The sequence below is a fragment of the Siniperca chuatsi genome, linkage group LG14, assembly GCF_020085105.1.
Source record: "Siniperca chuatsi isolate FFG_IHB_CAS linkage group LG14, ASM2008510v1, whole genome shotgun sequence".
Lineage (NCBI taxonomy): Eukaryota > Metazoa > Chordata > Actinopteri > Centrarchiformes > Sinipercidae > Siniperca > Siniperca chuatsi.
In genome coordinates this window covers 27,693,611-27,712,171 of record NC_058055.1, presented here as the reverse complement: position 1 = coordinate 27,712,171, position 18,561 = coordinate 27,693,611, and the positions used below count along the sequence as shown (strand labels likewise).

At 42.7% G+C, this 18,561-nt stretch overlaps 1 protein-coding gene across 1 annotated transcript in view; it reads left to right on the top strand.

Annotated features, from left to right (window-relative positions):
* The window catches only part of zgc:77151 (uncharacterized protein LOC337153 homolog), a 45,090-nt gene extending 27,879 nt beyond the window's left edge, over positions 1-17,211 (top strand). Inside the window, exons 7-12 of the mRNA XM_044221179.1 lie at positions 565-712; positions 3,170-3,222; positions 5,913-6,010; positions 6,096-6,294; positions 7,330-7,536; positions 9,384-17,211. Of these exons, the coding sequence (XP_044077114.1) occupies positions 565-712; positions 3,170-3,222; positions 5,913-6,010; positions 6,096-6,294; positions 7,330-7,536; positions 9,384-10,604 (1,926 nt within the window). The 3' untranslated portion in view covers positions 10,605-17,211. The remainder of the gene's footprint in view (positions 1-564; positions 713-3,169; positions 3,223-5,912; positions 6,011-6,095; positions 6,295-7,329; positions 7,537-9,383) is intronic.
* The last annotated feature ends 1,350 nt before the right edge of the window (positions 17,212-18,561 follow it).

The window sequence follows — 18,561 nt, the reverse complement described above, 5'->3', positions numbered from 1 at the left end:
TAGTGCCAGTTTGTCCAAATTTAACAAAAGTGCACTTTACAAAATTACTTTTCATCTAGCGTTGTGTCAAAATTGTCCAATACTTTGGTTTGTGGCCAGTTAGCCTCAGCTGTACTTTGTGTTTACTGCTAATTAGCAAGTGTTAGCATGCTAACACGCCAAACTAGGATGGTGAACATTTCACCTGCCAAACATCAGCATGTTAGCGTTGTCACTGTGAGCATGTTAGCATGCTGATGTTAGCATTTAGCTCAAAGCACCGCCGTGTTACAAGTACAGCCGCTAGCGTGGCTGTAGACTCGTAGTCTTGTTAATTTAGATTTAAAAATTGCTGAAGTATTTTAAGATGATCGGGAAACTAATAATCGCTGTACTGACAAAGAGGAACAGTATCTTCGCCGACACTGACGGAGACGACCGCTCAAACATCGTGAGCTTCGTTTGTACTTTCAGTGCGGCTCCTTTTTTATACGTGTGTTTCTGTTAACTGGTTCATTTCAAACCACGCGCGTCTTTTCCTCTCTTGTGTGTTTTCTGTCGCAACGCTCGGCGTCTCCCTCTCAGGAGAACGTGATGGGCAGCGTGGAGGTCGGCTGTGAGGGCAGCTGGCTCCCCCACCCCGAAGAGCAGCTGTTCCTGGATCAGCTCTTCGCCTTCATGGACCGTCAAGGCTTACCCATCCACAAAGTTCCCAACCTCGGCTTCAAGAAGAGTGAGTTTTTCTGTCCTGATTTCTTTCTTTGTGTAAAGAGTGAATCAAACAGAGTGCTCTTAACATTTGAGAAATGAACGGAGAAGGTCACAGGTTCAATTCCTCCCCCATCATGCGCTCTGCTTCTGGCTAAATCTGACCAACCGTCCATGCCAGGAAGACATTTCTTTTTACCTTTTTATTTAACCAGAATTGTGCCATTGAGATTGGAAAAAGATCTTTAAAACACTTTAGATAACACTAAATATACATCACATGATAACAAATTAACAAAATGGTAAACTCTAAAAGAAATTCATCATATAAAAGATCACGTACAAGAAACAACAGCTGTCTAACACAGGTGCTCAGTCGGGATATGGATGGCTGCAACTCGAAATCCTGCTTGACTGGTTTCATGATCACACTTGTGTCTGTGTGTTCAGGCTTTGCGTGTTGTGTCTGCTGTCGAATGCGCTTTCACACAAGTGAGAAAACGTACCGCTTGTCAGCAGTGCAAAGAAGTTGTGAACACAACACTGACATATCATCACTTTATAAGTCGATACTTGTGAACAAGCAGCAGCTTTTTTCCGCCTCCAGCAGCGACGTGACGCTCCGTCAGGAGGCGTGTCAGAGTCACATGACGCTCCGTCAGGAGGCGTGTCTGTGTCTCCTGATGGACGTCAGTCCGGTCTTCTCTCCGTCAGCTCTGTGTTTGGTCTCCAGCAGCTGCTGAGGGAAACATCTGGCTCTTTAGCTGCTAGATGCTCCGCTACGTTCAGCAGCTGCTCTCTGACTGCGTCTGGCTGCTGTCTGCTGCCGAGCGGCTCGAGTTCGGCGGCTTTTTACAGCTTCTTCTTCTTCTCTGAAAACGACGCTCTGAGCGCTGAGAGGGAACCAGAGCAGATAAACAGCGAGCTGAAAGTCACTATGAAGCTAATTGTGCAATATTTAAAATGCCCTATTTATTGATATTGATATTTATTCATACCTCTATTACTGCTGTGCAATATCCTCCGTCTCATTATAAATAAGCTACACTTAACTTGGCAGTTCATGCACCATTACTTTATACCGTATTATTATCATCAACCGGTAAACCCACTTTGTACTTCACACTTATTTTATTTTATACTTATACCCACTTGGTACTTAATTTATTTTCTGACCTGTTTTATAGTGTATTATATTTTTTGCTCAGTGCTTCTCTTCCTGTGTGCGCTGACGTGACAGCGAGCTGCTGTAACGAAAGAGTTTCCCCTCCGGGATCAACAAAGTGTTTCTGATTCTGAAGCCGAGCGGAGCTGCAGGTTCAGCTGATGATTCACCAGCAGAGACACCGACACGCCGTCACTTGATACATTGTTATTGTAAAAACATCAATAATAGGGGCTTTAAGTATTTGAACCAGGACGGGGTAACATAACATTATTAACACACACATTCGTCACATCACTAGATATCGCAATAATAGAATAATAGTCTCAATCGCAACAATAATCACATTTAATGAACTCTGTCACACATGTCAAACAGAACTTCATTTTAGTAGGGTTTAATAAGAGATATTCCTTGAGATCAATAACTTGCACTAACAACATTTTATAACATAATCTGATCACATATATATATATATATATATATATATATATATATATATATATATATATATATATATATATATATATATATATATATATATATATATATATATATATATATATAATGATAATCTGGTATTATTTGCAGTCATTTGAACCTCAATATTCTCTAATCTCCTGCAAGAAAACACACAAGACAACATTATTTATTGTCTTTTTAGTTATATTTAGTCCAATTTTATTCAGCATGCCTTTTTTTTTTTAATGGTTTCTCCATCAATTATTGAGTTAACTGATTGACTGACTTAAATATAACTATATTAAAATATATTGTGCATCATAATACCACAACTCATACTTTTTATTTTAAAATTTAAAACAGTTTTTCATTAGAAAAACGAATGTAACGCTTTCTAAAGTATCACATCTGGTGAATGGATAATTGAACTTGATGTGTTTGATATCTAGGAAAACTTTAGGGATCTTGATTTGGATTTTAAATAAAAGTTTAGAGGAGCTGAATAATAGTTTTTTTTTGTTTGTTTTTTTAAAGTTTGCCCCCCGAGCATCATTAACACTTCATGTGATCTGATCCGGTGTATCATCATAATTAAAGCACTCTGTAGAACTGAGAATATAAAAACACAGGAGAGAATAATAACATCGTGCCCATTTTGAAGTACTTTGCAGATTGGTTTTATCAGAACTTATTTGTTTAGTCAAACTGTCTAGCGAGAAACATACTAAGCGTTTTTATTTCAGAATTACAACCTGCTTTGCACTTTTATCTGCATGTTTCATATTTGCATGTCTTGTCTGTTTCCACCTGCCTGGGCCGCTGGGTTTGAACACGTTTCATCCTCTCTGTCCCCAGTTGACCTCTTCCTCATGTACTCTGTGGTCAAGCGGCTCGGAGGCTACAAAAAGGTGAGTCACTTCCAAGTTACTTCGGTTTATTTAGCTCATTTAACCTTTTTATTTCAAAGAGTACTTTGCCATTTTGGGAAATACGCTCATATTGCGGAGAGAGTTGCACGAGAAGATTAAAACCACTCCATCTTTACGCTAAATATCGAGATACCACGAGCAGCCGGTTAGCTTAGCATAAAGACTGGAAACAGGGGGAAACAGCTAGCCTGCCCTCGTAAAACAGCATTTTGTCGTTTTCGCATTTTAGTTTTTGTATCGATTTAACAAATTGCATAAAACGTGTTAATTAGTGAGTTTTAGAGGTGGTCGGTGGATTTAGTTACCTTTGGACAGGGCCAGGCTAGCTGTTTCCCCCTGTTTCCAGTCTTTACGCTAAGCTATGCTAACTCCCTAATGGCTGTAGCCTTAAGGGGCCAGTGTACTTCGTCAGAACTGCGTGTCGTTTGGTCAGATAGCTCGAGAAACCCGCTCCCCCCCCCCCTCACCTTTCAGACTGCGTCCGACCAGCTCTGTAATTTTCCAAAAACCGACAATCCAACGTTCACACCTAATTTAAGGAAGTAGTTTGTGTAAACAGCCAAGTGCAACACCTATCAACGTCCCGCAGGAGAGACTGCGACGGTAATTTAAACGATATAGTGTCTTCACTTTTGGACAACAAGAAACAAATAAGCATATTTCCCAAAGTGTCGAACTATTCCTTTTAACAGATTTATCTGTGAGAGTCACAGGATGGATCGAAGATACAGCTGTCACAATTAACAATTCGTGACTTGAAATACTTTCAGTACAGAAAACGTAGAAGTAACTAGCTGTATGAACTAATATTTGTCTCTTCAGAATGAAACAGTGGACTTCTGCCTGAAACAATCAGAGTCATTTCTCATCAGTTTACAGTAAATAAACGCACGACAAAAGCAGCTTTACAATAAATGAAAACAGGCGGTGCAGTTTCAGCTCAGTGCTGCACTGTTCACAACAAAAGGCCCGTTCAATCGTTCATTTCACCCGCCGTACAGAACTGAGCCTTGTGCTGAACAATACTGTATTATACAGTGTTACACCCCTAATGACGCACTGTATAATGTATGTAATTGTTTCAGCCACACACACACACACACACACACACACACGCACTCTGACACCACTGCACTCAGCAAAAAAAGCTTTAAAAAGTTCAAATTAATTCCAAATAAGACGTTTTTCATTCAAGTTAATTTGAACTAATTCTAAATTACGTTCCAGCTGCGGCCACGCTCGATTTCACCCCTCGCTCGTTTCTATAAAGAACCGAGTGAGACGAAGTGGATCGACCCTGTCAGCGCGGAGTCCAGTCAGACGCCCAGCCGGTTCGCTAATGTAAACTTATTTACGTAACTACGCAGTGAAATAAGACAAGCAGCAGAGGAGTGATGCTGCTCGGCTGCAGTGAGTGAACTTTATTATTTCAGATTGTGGGGCGCTGCCTGCTTTTTGCTAAATATTATTATTTACTCAAATGTAGAATTGGCCGTCTCTTTAAAATCCTTGAGACATATTAATAGTAAAACTTGATGCATTGTTTCACTTCTTAATTTAAGTGATTTGCTCACAAAGTGAGGGGGAAAAACCTTTAAACTCGCCCTCCTCCCTCTTCCTCTCACACACTCACGGACAAACACACACCTTCATGTTATGTCTTTTTATTTTATAGACATAAAAAAACTAAATTAATGCTACCTTTATACCAGTGTCCGGACCTCCAAACATATCGAACTTGCGTGTTTCTTGCGTAAAGCAATCGATGCTTTATTATCCTTCCAAAATATAAAGCTGTAGGCTATGTAAAGCTGATTTTAACTCGTGAAATCACCGAGTGATCCCGTTCACAATGAACAGCAGTGTGTCGCTGTCCCGGCTTTGAGTCCGCATGTGTGAACGGCCCATTAGGAAGTTGCATTTTACAAAGTCAGCAAGCACTTTAGGACTGCCCCCCGCTGGAGGACAAGCCGCAGCCTGTTGTGCTTAAACACCGAGAATTTTTATTTTAACTCAGCTGCTAGACTTTTAACGGGTGCAAAGAAGAGAGAACGCATTACTCCGGTTTTAATTAAACTACATTGGTTACCCATACGATACAAAATTCAATACAAAGCACTGTTGTACGTTTTTAAGTCTCTGCATGGCCTAGCCCCTGAGTGTGTCACTGATCTAATCAGCCGCTGTCAATCCAGCAGATCTCTGCGCTCAAATGATCAGTTGCTTCTTGTGGTTCCACGTACGCGTCTAAAATGTAAAGGTGGTCGGGCGTTTTCTGTCGCAGCTCCGAGGCTGTGGAACGACCTTCCTCTGTCTCTAAAAACTCGTCCTTCATTGGGTGTTTTTCAGAGTGCGCTTAAAACTTATCTGTTTTCTTTAGCTTTTGACAATGCTTTGTAGGTGTGTATGTCGTATGTTTGTTTTCTGTTTTTTCTGTTTCTTTTTTATATTTTGTGTACAGCACTTTGGTTCCGCTTGTGGTGTTGAAAGTGCTTTATAAATAAAGTTGAGTTGAGTTAACTGCTCATTACGCATTGAACGTGTCTTATTTTTTCCACGTTCGAATGGTAGTTAACCTGTTGACCCAGCACACACGTTTTGTTTCTGCAGGAGTTCAAAGCTGACCATCTTTGTGTGTGTGTGTGTGTGTGTGTGTGTGTGTGTCACAGGTGACGTTGGACCGCCTGTGGAAAGTGGTTTATAACGAGCTGGGAGGATGCCCCGGCAGCACCAGCGCTGCTACCTGCACCAGGAGACACTACGAGAGGTCAGACAGAAAGGCAGAAAGACAGTCAAAAAGGTCTTAATGTAAAAGTACACGCACTGAGCGTCCTGTAACTGTGTGTTTTCAGGCTGATGCTTCCTTATGAAGAGCACCTCAGGGCAGGAGGAGTAGAATTCAAAGTCCCAGAGTCCCCCATGCCTCCAAAACCAAGAGGGATAAGAGGAAGGAAACCACTTCCGAGAGGCAGAAAACCAGGACCCAAAGCCAAGGAGAAGAAGATTACAGCCCCTGCTGCTCCTCCTCCTCCTCCTCCTCCTCCTCATACTGTAAGTGACAGACCAACTGTAAAAGTACTGAGTGTCTGCGCAGAATGATTTAAAAAAATGTATTTAATTGCTGCACATTCGCGCTTAATTTACCTCCCGTTGTCCCTCTTCTTTCGCTGACAATTTGCACATTTTAAATGAGCAAAATCATCGCATTGTGATGAAACGACGGCTCCTCATCTCATGTCCTAAAGAAACACCGACATACTTTTGACATTTTTTAATTACTCCGGATATAATTGAAAATAAATGCACCTTGATAAAAACCCGCAGACATCCTGGTCTACGTGTAAACAGTTCAGGCATCGTAATCACAAAACATCGTAAGGCTTAAAGTGGCCGAGTTAGGAGAAAGGGCGTGTCTGTGTTTTGGAATAATGATAAATCATTTTTAAAAGCATATTTTGCCGTTGAGTTAGTAAACATCCAATCGGCTCAGCCACAAGTCAAAACAATCTAATAATGCCGGAGATGATAGTTTGCAGAACTCGCGGATTAACTTGGTATATCTCAGCCGTCTGTCAGAATTATTAAACCAACCAAAATGCGCTCTTCAGACCCCAATTTGACCCCAGTATACTTGACAGTATATTAAGTGTACAAAATCACAAACTGAATTAAATAATAAAGCTGTTTTCATGGCCGTCGCTGGATTATCAGGGCAAAATTGGTGCCACGCTGAAAGAATATCACATGGCGATACAATACTTACGAAGTGAATATTTTATTTTGTTTCATGTATGAAATCCGTGGTCGTTTGTTTGTTCTTTACTAAAAGTTGCTCTCAGAAGCTTAATGAAAAGATATTAAGAGGAAACTTGAGATCCTTTTTTGTGAGTACGGTCCCAGACACATGAAAGCAAGCCAAGGAAAGTGATATTGCACATTTCATTACTGGTAAAACACAATGTGCTATACATTAAAATGTACACAACAATAAGTAGCATGTACAGGAAAACCATCCACCCTCCAAAAGACATCAACAAAGGCTTAAAGACGGCAGAAATTACCGCTGATCTTCCCGTCTCTGAGCAGATGGTGAACCCGAACGGCACCGTGGTGGTGAAGAGAGGCCGAGGCCGGCCGCCGGGCACGCGCAACAAGGCGACGCTGATCGCTCAGGCGAAGCTGCTGGCTCAGCAGCAGGCTAAAGCCAAAGCAGCAGCCGAGTCTCAGCAGCAGCAGAGTCCTCTGCTTCCAGCCAGAGGTGGAGGTGGACCGACGCCCGGCAGCACACACAGGGTAACGCCTCAGACTCAGCAAAGAGTGTTAGATTACATATATGGGTAGTGATGATAAAAGGAGCACTAAAGCCCCATTCAGACTGGATGAACGTTACAGGGGGGAGGTGGGGAATGAAAAAGGTAATTTACCCCATCCTTCCGGACGGTGTTTTAACCATCGGGGGAAATGACAGGATCTGGTCTGTAACAGACATTCAGCGGGACAAAGACTAAAGAGAGAGATTAAAGCCTCGGGGAGGGGCGCGGGGGGCGCCGGAGAGCTGAAGGGGAGGCAAACACACTGCAGGAGGTGAATTCGAGTCAAAATGTATTACACCCACGGGTACACTGCGAACAGGAACTGCTAATAGCTAATTCAGCTACTTTTAATGGTGCCAATTTGCCAAAATGTAAAGAAATAAGACAATAGCGGTACCTACCTGCAGCCGACATTGGATGAGCTTTTACAGGGTCTCGCTCTACTTAATTCTTTGTCATCATATTGGTTCCCAAGTTGGCCTGTATGTTGGTGTTAGCATGTTTCCATCTATCAGAAACATTAATAAACGTCCTCCATTTTCACACAGTAGGTCGTGTTTCCCCTACAGACAGAAATCCAGTCTGAATGGGGCTTAAGAAGGAGGAGATAAGGATCTGGACTAGTCTTCACCTGGTGACTGTTTTATGTTTAAACCTGCAAGTGCATTTAATACCTCACACGGTTACTGAAGGGCCTGAAGGAAAAGGTGCTGTTTGGTGCAAAGAGACAGAGCAGGTGATGCTCCCCCTGCTGGCTCAGGAGAGGAATGTGCTGCAGAGATAAAATGGTGATTTTTAAAAGCTTCTGCAATAACAAGTTTGTGTGTGACCGGACCAGTTTCACACTTTATCTGCAAAGGTAGGGAGGTTGTCTGATTCTTCGCAAGACTTTTTAACAGTTTTTCAGAAGGAAGCTGCATTATCCTGACACTTAGCATGCTTTCTTGGGTGTGTAAATATTGGCCATTTTGTCTGAGTACCAGCAGATCCAGGTTTTATCTCCGCATTGTGTGGCTTGTGATAGTTCGTGAGAGAACCAAGGATTTGCATGTTGTTTTTTTTTGTTTGTTTTGTTTTTCTGCGAGTCCTTAACGGGGCGCGCCTATTAGCAATCTGGGTAAACGTGTGAAAAGAGCTAATTCAGGGTCTGGGATGGCTAAGGTGTTGAGTTGTATTGATCAAACAGCAATCTTTCCTCTGTGAAATGTTCCTTTTGGTGATTGTGTGGCCTTGACTGGTTTTAATTCGGGCACTGCACAGGGATCACCGACGTCCTGAGGAAAGACTCTGGCGGCTCTATACTTATGAGGTCTATTAGTCAGTCCCAAAATGATCACCGATCACCAAATCTGTCTGTAAGATCAGGGGTTTGTGCTGCATGAGTGGTTTGAGAAGTTTCAGGCAGTTTGGTACTTGGTTGAAATTGGACTTTGTTCTGTAACTGACATGAATTAAAAACCGACCGCAGTCTTCCTCTGAACGACTCTAAACGGCCGACGTTTCGTTAAGCATAAAGTTTGTTTAAAAAACTACAGTCGCCAGCTGTTTTTAGGAAAAAACTGAGTTTTCTTTTTGAAGCTATGTATCTGTGAGGTTTGTTTTGTTTTTTATTTTTAAAGATGTCGGTATGAACCAGCGTTGAGAGACGGACTAACGCACTGTTGGTTTTGGACTTTTCAAGGGATTTGTTGACAATAAGAAACGTTTATTATATAATAAACAGACTGGAAACAGAATTTTTTAAAAATACATTTGAAAAAGATTACAACAGATGAATAAACATTGTCCATGACCTCCTTTTTCTTCTTCTCTCCTCCCTCCCTGCAGCCCATCCAGCCGGCTGTCCTGCCTGTCAACATGCCCCTCACCCCCGACCTCTCCCCCATGTCCGCCCCCTTCCTCCCCTTCCAGCCCAAACCGAAGGAGCTGAAGCCGGACAGGGTGGAGTCTGCGGCTCCTGCTCCGGATGTGCTCCTCCCCACTCTGCCTCGCCACTTCATTGGAGGATCTCTGGGCGGCTTCAGCCCCATCAAAGGCGTATGTCCTCTGGATGTCTTCAGGAACCGCATCAGCCTCCACAGAGGCCTAGAGAGCCCGGCCCTGACGCCTCAGGATCCCAGCCAGCACCATCCGACCGTCTACACCCTCCAGCCCAAAAGCGGTAGCCCGGATACCCCTCATCCCAGCGGGGACCAGCCTCAGCCTCAGCTCCACCAGCAACACAACCGCTGCTCGGGGTGTGACGAGGGAGCCCAGAGAGGAGGAGGCAGGAACCGTCCTCCTCTGCCCCCTCTCCGGGTCCTGCCTTTGAACCTGGACTGCAGCGTTCAGGTGTGCCAGCTGATGAGGACTCATCTGGGCTCGTCTCAGTTCCAGACCTTCACCCGCCGACTGTCTGAGGCTCTGTCTCAGGACCTGAGCGCCAAGCCCCCCTGCTCTCCCATCACCCCTCCCCCCGAGCAGGCGCTGCCTCTCAACCTCAGCAAACGCTTCACGGCGAAGAGATCCAGCACAGAGGGACCAGAGGCGAGTCCAGCGGCGATCAACGGAAACACAGATCAGCCGTCATTCAAGAGACCCAGAACCGGCTGCACGGAGCAGGCCGAGGACTTCAGCCCGGGTGACCGGTCTGGCTCTGGAGGAAGTGTCGGAGGAGGAGTAGGAGAGCAGGATGCGGAGATGAAGAACCAGGAGGAACCCGCAGACCTGAGCTCTCCCAGCAGGATCAGGGCCTTCCTGCTCGGGCTGCCACCCTTCCAGGTGAAATTCGAGGAGGATCTGAATGGGACGAGGTTCGGGAAGTTTCTTCCTCCAGGATCTAAGGCTGAACCTCAGCGGACCGAGACAGAGAAAGGAGAGGGAGGAGTGGCAGTAAAGAAAGAAGTAACGAAGGAGGAGGTGGTTGAAATAGAGCGACGTGAAACTGAGAGGAGCAACAAACTACAGAAGCTGGAGCAGGAGGAGAAAGATCCCATCCACCTCTCCGGTCCTGGCCCAGCGGAGCTGAAGAGAGCCGGGCCCTCAAACACTGACACACACTGTTTTTAGCATTATTCCCTCGGTTGATATTAGCGTTTTGTAATCAGACGTCGGGGATTTGTCGGTTTTGCAATCTGGAAAGTTGTATCCACCGCGGGGCTTAGGGTTGGCTTTGGACGCCGGATGCTTCAGCGGTTGATCCAGCTCAGGTTAAAGCCTGAATACGCGAAACAGGGAGGTTTCTTTTCTTCATCTTTGAGAACATTTGAACTCGCAACGTATTTCTTGTTTGTTTGTTTTTTGTTAGTTTTTTTCTGGTCTTCGATCACGTCGTTGATTGAACTTTGCAGAGGAATGACGACACACGAGACTCATGACAATCACAAATCAGTTTCTCTTCCTTTCTCTGTCGATTTCTGTCTCTTTAAGGTAAAAAAAAAAAAGAAACAGAGGAGTGAGACTGTGACTCTTTAACAAACACTGCCATAACCCCATAACACTATAAACTCCACTATTCAATGTTATGGTGAAATATTGAATAAGATCCATATTACTTAAAATATAAATCAATTACATCTATGGGTGATGCTATGCATCAAGACTTCATTAATTAGTATCTAGAGTGTACTGTAGTCTGGTAGTTTCATTTTTAAATTGTACTCTACTTCTGTAGAGTTATTTTCTGATAAAGTGTCTAGATGTTATCTGGAGCTCTGAGTGAAAAGCTCCTCAGTCTTCACGTTATAGCTCGTTAAGTGAAGCGTTTCTATAGTCTGCTCGTTAGCTGAAAATATATAAACTTTTCTTACACATATGTGCCTTAAATGGCCTGCGATCTGTTTCATCGCTGGCTTCAAATGCTTTCAGTTAAAGAGATACCTTGATGTTGGACCTGTTTAGTTTTACTTCACTCCTCAGCAGGGCTGGGTGTCTTTTTTGAAATACTAGTGTGGATACGATGAGTGTTTTGTTACTTTGAGAAATATAAACAAACTACAGAACTTTGAACAAAAGAAGCCAAACTTCTCAAATTTGAAATGTCGTAATATTAGTAGTTAAAACTGGTAAAATGTAGGTTTAAATCAAGAACTCTCTGATCCGAGAATAAGTCCGACCAGACGTTCGATGCCAGCTCTCAGTGCGTGAGTTTTTGATACTCGGTGCTGCTGATGCCCAGCCCTGCTGTTTGCGTTGTAAAGACCACCGTGGCCACGTGTCGGCGCCGTCGTCTTGCCGTCATCACTACCACTGTTCGGGGTTGTTCAACCAATAAGAAGTCACATCAGCGCAGGAAGAAGAACTGTGTGTGGAGATCATACATGAACATGTAGCCCAAACATTCAGACTACCTCAGGCTTTTATTTTATTTTATTATTATTGTTGTTATTTTGTTTCAGGGCGGTAGAGCCTATCCCAGCATGCATTTGGGTAGACGGCAGGGTTGGATGCTAGTCCATAAACACAGACAGACACACTTAAACCCCATTGCCACTTGGTATTAAAGGATAAGGCTGGTGGTGTAATATATTTTTATGAAAAGACCAAAACCAACAATTTGTTAGTCCGTCTCTCAGTACTTCCTCACTTCCTGTCTGCGGCTCTCAGTAGGATACATTTAATGTTGGTTTTTGGTCTCTTCTTAAAATTTGTTCACAATAAGACAAATATCACCAGAATTACCCTTTTTAAATCTTCAATCTGTATCTGGATACATCTCGTACGCATGTACCCCTGGTATATAAACAAGCGCTCTCCTTGTCTCCGTTCAGACCTCATTGTGATCGGATCTCAAATTAGGTGCAAAGCAGGTAGGCAGACGGCGAACATGGCTAGTCTCAGGTGAAGAGAAGTTACGCTGCTGTTTGGGCTCTACTTTGCAGAGGAAGGGCTCATCTGTAGCTGTTAGACGGGCAGCTCGACGTAGCAGGAAGAGGTGGAGGTAGTTGACCTTTCAACTTTTTTGATATTTTGGGAAGTACACTTATTCGCTTCCTGGCTGAGAGTTAGGTGAGAAGATTGATACCGCTCATGCCTGTATGGTAAATACAAAGCTACAGCTAGCAGCCAATTAGCTTAGCTTAGCACAAAGACTGGAAACGGGGGGAAATAGCTAGCCTGGATCTGTCCAAAGGTAAAAAACCAACACCTCTTAAACTCACTAAACACACAATCTGTAAAAATGACAAGTTGTAGTTTTTCGGAGGGGTCATGTACTGGACTATTTGTTGAAGAAATCCGACACATAACCCCCCTGCAAAACCGCAAATTGTTGTTTTTCCTTTACGTTTTTGTACAGATTAAACAAACGAGGTTGTAATATTTTAATCAGTGAGCTTTAGAGGTGCTGTTAAGTGGATTTCGTTACTTTTGGACAGAGCCAGGCTAGCTGTTTCCAGTCTTTGTGCTAAGCTAGGCTAACAGTCTCCTAGCGGTAGCTTCATATTTAGCGTACAGACATGAGAGTGGTATCGGTCTTCTCATCTAATTCTCGCCAAGAAAGCTAATAAGCATCTTTCCCCAAAATGTCAAACTGTTGCTTTAAGAATGTGGCCAAAGACGTCATTTACACCTGGCTGAGATCCGATCATATTCTAACGTGATTTTTTATTTTTATTTCCCCCCCCCCGAATCCAGATAAGATATCCAGATACAGATCGTAAATGTTAATGCCAGGTGAAAGTAAGAAAGAAAGGAATCGAACCCGCAGCATTCACTCCGCTTCACCAAAGAACGTGTTGGCGATTTTTGTATTTTTTTTTTCTCCACGTAAACCAATCCGCTGCTCCACCCGGCTTCTTCCTCTTCTCGTCTTAAGTGCCAACATAAAACGCCGACGAAAAAAAAACACCACGCGTAGCTGAAAGTAATGTAAAACGTCAAGGTATCGCTTTAATCGCAGCCTTTTTCAACTCGTCTCTGTTTGTTTTCTGCCACGGACAGACGTTGGTTCAGATTTGCACACCTACTGTACCCACTCGCTTAATTTTGTTTTTCCATATTTATATTTGCCATGTTTTTTGTTTCTCTCTGCCAGCGTTTCGTTATTTTACCAGTAGTAGTGGAATCAACCACGACACCGAAATTAACTGGTGCTGTTTATTCTCAGTCATGTAGCTGTTGCCGCAGTGTTGCCGTTTTGTTTTTTATCGATAAGGCAGCAAATTCTTTTCATCTCAGCAAGTCGTCAAATCTTGACTTCAGTCTCAAAACAGCTTCGAAAACTAAAGTGAAACGTTTCTCGCAGCAGATTTATTTGTCCAGAGAGTTTTTAAAGAAAATATTTTAAAGAACTAAATTAAAAAAGACACCGTGACTTGTTATGAACATATTTGCAGTTTGATGTGAGACAGATATGAATTGTTTGTGAATGAATGCATGAGTAGAGACGCGTATACTCAGTAGATCATATCTGGGCAGATGCACCAAAGCACATGTACTCCACCTGAACTCAAACCTCCTCCGTAACCTTTCTATAACGTTTATCATTATGTTGAAGTCAGAGTTATCGTTAGTATTTCAGGATATTATAAGTCATTATTTTACTGCTATGGCAGATGATCCTGTTTGCTTAAAAAAAAAAAAAAATGTCACTTTTAACGGTAATGTCTGTTTTCTCCTTCGTTCAAGGGGAGAAATGACGGTAAAACGCTTCTTCCTTTTTGTGACTTTTCTTAATCGGCCGTTTTCATCAATGCAGTACGATGTATCTCGCAACAAGATAAATGTATATTTTGTGTCTCGCTCCGCTTCGTCCTGTCTGTAAACCTCTTTTTATTTATTAAGGTGAGGTGTTTCTGAGCGCGCTCAGTCCGTTGTGCAGCGCTGCCCTGCGTCACTGACGCTCGAGCGGCGAAGGCCTCGGCGTGCTTCAAAAGGAAAGAGTTCGTACGACCACGTTCAGTTAAAAGTGTTTGTAGCGCCGTCTTTTTCCACGACTACGTCTTGCGGCGTTGAAGGTGGAATCAAACGGGGACGACGGCGCGCGCTTTCAGTCTGTGCTCGAAAGCATTCGTGGTGTTGCACTCGTTTTTTTCACACCACCACTTGAGTTCAAACTGACCAATCGCAGCACGAATTGGACTTGGTTGTTTGATTTGTCAGTTTTGGAACGATAAAATAAACGTGGGACCGAACTCCAGCGGGGTTTCAGACGTATGTGCTTCAACTAAACCCCCGCTTCTTCTTCCCGCCATTGGAATTGACAGTTCGCCAAATAACTGTCGCTACGCCTGTCGAGCTTTCTTACATTTGGACGGAAACTTGGCTAACGATAACGGAGGCAGATTGGTGGCCCGTGGACGTCACATTGAGATGACGTCACGGAAATAAAAATAGCTTTTCAAGGCCCTGGGAAATCAATACAAAGATTTTTTTATAAAGGAGGTCAACGCTTTTCGTGGATAGTTTCGTTGCAGTACCGCGGAGCGGCCACTGGGGCAAATTGTCAGCAAGTTGCCGTGTCCAGCTCGCGTAACACATCCATGGGCGAGAACGGGGTTTGATCTCTCTTTTCTATCCTCTACATAACTGCTTCTGTCACTTCACGTGTGAACAAGTGCGACGCCGCGAACGTCTTAAAGTGCGACGGCAGGCCTCTCACCCTTCGATTGCGGCTGCAACACTTTTGCCTCCAGACGGCACTTTGTACGAACGAGATCGTTTCCAGTAAACCCCGGCTCTTAACGCTCTGGCGCTGGGAGCGTCCCGGTCAAACCACAGCTCCACTGGACCAGTTTTATCTCGGAGGGTCTCAGTCCGACTCCCCTGAACGTTTTGCCTTAGTTTTATTTTTCCTGCGTTGCTTTTATGTCGATGGCCACCTGCCGCTGAGGGCTGACGAGCGGAGATCTTCTAGTTTAGAGTTGAGCAGCATGTAGTAGTTTTTCTTCTTTGGTTATTTAAGCTTTAGTTTGTAAAGGTTTCTTTTAGGTATAATTTCTTTTTTTTTTTTTTTTCTCCGTTTGATAAAGTTTAAAGATTTAAACGTTTACATTTTGTTATGCATGTTCAAACAGATTTGTTATATCCGGTGTTTTGCACACTACTTCAGCATCAGTCTTGAACGGCACTGTTCATTAATGTAAAGTACTTAAAATTAAGTGCCTGATACTTAAAAGTGAAAATTGGAGTTGATATTTGTAAGCAAATGAAAGTTACATTTGCTCATTAGTCTTCATGCCATTAACTTGAACGGCGGCTCCTGTTGTTGTGTGATGTTTTATTGTGTTTAAAGCCTCCGCAGGCGGTTTGATCACACGAGGGGAGATTATCTTGTTGGGGAAAAAAAAGCGACGGCACGACCGCTCGCTCGGCTCCACGACGTCTGCCGGAGCAAACTGGACCTACAGGACTCGACAACAGGGACGCCTGGTGGCCATCAGAGCCCTCGGTGAAGTGATTCACGCAGTGAGCAACATACGTGAACAGAAATGATCACATTAAAAAGGTGCTACATGTGGCATTTTAACATCTGTGAGTCGTTAAATTAATTTAACTGTCCGGCAGTTTCTTCTCTTGTGACATTTTTGCTTTAAAAATGACTTAACATCTAAACCATTGCTGTTTGATGATAGCGCTGAAACCATTAGTCGGTCCACAGAAAACCAAGCATCTCTAGCGTTTGCGTTGTAGTCGCAGCCCTAATGTTAATTTGCCAACAAACGATTATTTTCATTATCAATTTTAATTGTCTAAAATACTGAGTAAATAGCCAAAATCTTCCTGAGTCTCTTCAGATGTCTTGTTTTGTCCGGCCAACAGTCAAAAACCCAAAGATACTCAGTTCGCGATCATTTATAAATCGAAGAAATCAAGCAAATGACCACGTTTGAGAAGCAGGAACCAGTGAAATCTAGGCTTCTCCTGCGTTTAAAAAATTTAAACCTAAAACTGAAATCGTTTGCTTGATTTTTATTTTTGGTCATTAATCGATTTTAACTTATAAAATCACTTCAGCTCTAGAAATGTCACAAGGTTGAATGCGAGAGAAGTTTTATTTGTGGTGCTCGCCTCTCCGCCGGCCAGTCGAGTTCAAAGTCTGGAGTTCCTGGTGATTAAAAGGTTAAATGTGTGACTTTGAGCTCGCTGAAAGCATCTCGAACAACTTGTTAATCCTCTTCGTGGAGAGAGAAGTACAGGCAGCGGAGGGGTTTATGGGAAATGTAGTGTGGATGTCGAAACACCAGCAGTAAGCGTGCTGCGAGAGTCCATGAACCAGACTTTTCCATCATGTGACGATAATATATCGATGTTAAAGATGCTGCGTGTGGCACCTTTTTTTTTTTTATATATAATAAACTGTTGGATGTTAAGCACCAATGAATGTCTGTCACATCTTCCTGTGATCTCATTTTTTAATCACCTGACACCATTTCCTCATGTTTTTGTCTTTATTTTTCCTCCTTCAAACAAAAAAATCCCCCAGATCAACTTTAAAACAGGCGTGTCCTCGGCCACGCGTGCATCTAAAATGGCCGCCGAGGTGTTTGAGTTGAATGGGGGAATTTAGTTTTTTGTTTTTGTGTTGCATGTGTGATTTGATTGATTGCAGATCTGCAGCACAAACTCCAGTAACATTTTTTTGTTTTGTTTCTACAAGCGGTAAACGGCTGGCAGTGTCAGGTACCATTCCATTTTAACACTGTATATTTATAATAAAAGTAATCTGTTAATAAAAGCTGCGTGGGGTTTGTCCTGTTTCTATCAGCTCTATATTATATACGGATAAACTACACGTACGGCATCGTAGAAAAGGTTTCAGTCGTAGTCGTCTGGACAATGTTTTCAAATTCAAGATGTTTCGGCTCCCATCGGGAAGTCATTCTCAATTGTGAAAAAATGGGACGGGAACTCAGAAATTTAAGCTACATTTAACATAGGTGAGACCAAACAGCCGCTTCACAAAGGACTTTATCAGCACAGACGACACGCTAACTCAGGATTGCAGAGCGCCGTGCGTTTGCATCTAAAAGCTACAAACCGCACATTTGAAGACAGCGAGGTGGAGAGTCTAAGTAGAGAGAAGAGTTGGTTTGAAAGAGGAGTCAAAGAAGCCATTTTTGTGGAAAAAGAAAACCCCTCTTTGAACAGAAATGGTGGTCTGAGATTCAATCTGCCCAAAGTTTACCACAGTGTGTTAACACCTTGGTCAAGCCGATCACATGCTAATCAGGTACTTAACAGTGATGAGGGAGGTGCAGCCAGAAAACAATAGGCCTGATTACTGATTACTGGGCCATCTTGGAAACTATTAGGTCAGTTTCAGGTGAAACTAGCTAATCAACAGATACTCAGGTAGACTCCTTCCTGAGGGCGGGGCTTATGCAACACAGAGTAGCTTAAATTTCTGAGTTCTCAGACCATTTTCACAATTGAGAATGACTTCCGGATGGGAGCCGAAACGTCTTGATTCTGAAAACAGCGTCCAGACGACTGACGACTGAAACCTTTTCTACGATAGAAAACACTCCTGGACGAATGAGGGACGACACCGTCCACATGTAGGCAGTTTTCATGATGTGTACTCAGGAGCATTAGGGCCACCGTGGCGGGGGGGATTGTGTGAAAAGTTGTTTTATTAAGAGATAATGTCGTAATGAGATGAAACACGAAAAGAAATCAAAACATTAGACAAGTCGTAATATGAGAATAAAGTCAAAATATCAGAAGTTGTAACTGTTAAAGAAAATTAGTGATTTTTATGAAAGAAGTTGTAATGTAAGATTAAAGTTGACAATCGTTTGAGGAAACGTAATGTGAAAATAAAGCAGTAATTTCAACAGAAATATCGCGATTTTTTTTTTAAAATGAGAAACGTCATACATAAAGCAATACGTTTGAGTAAAGTCGTAATAAGATTAAAGTAATTTGAAAAGGGAAAGCTTAATATTTTAAGAGACTAGAAAGTTGTTAAAATTATGAGAATGAAGTTATCTGTAAAGAAGTCGTAATATGAGACTGAAGTCATAATATCAGATTAAAGTTGTAATTTTGAAAACGTGTACATTTGAAAAATATTGCGGTTTTT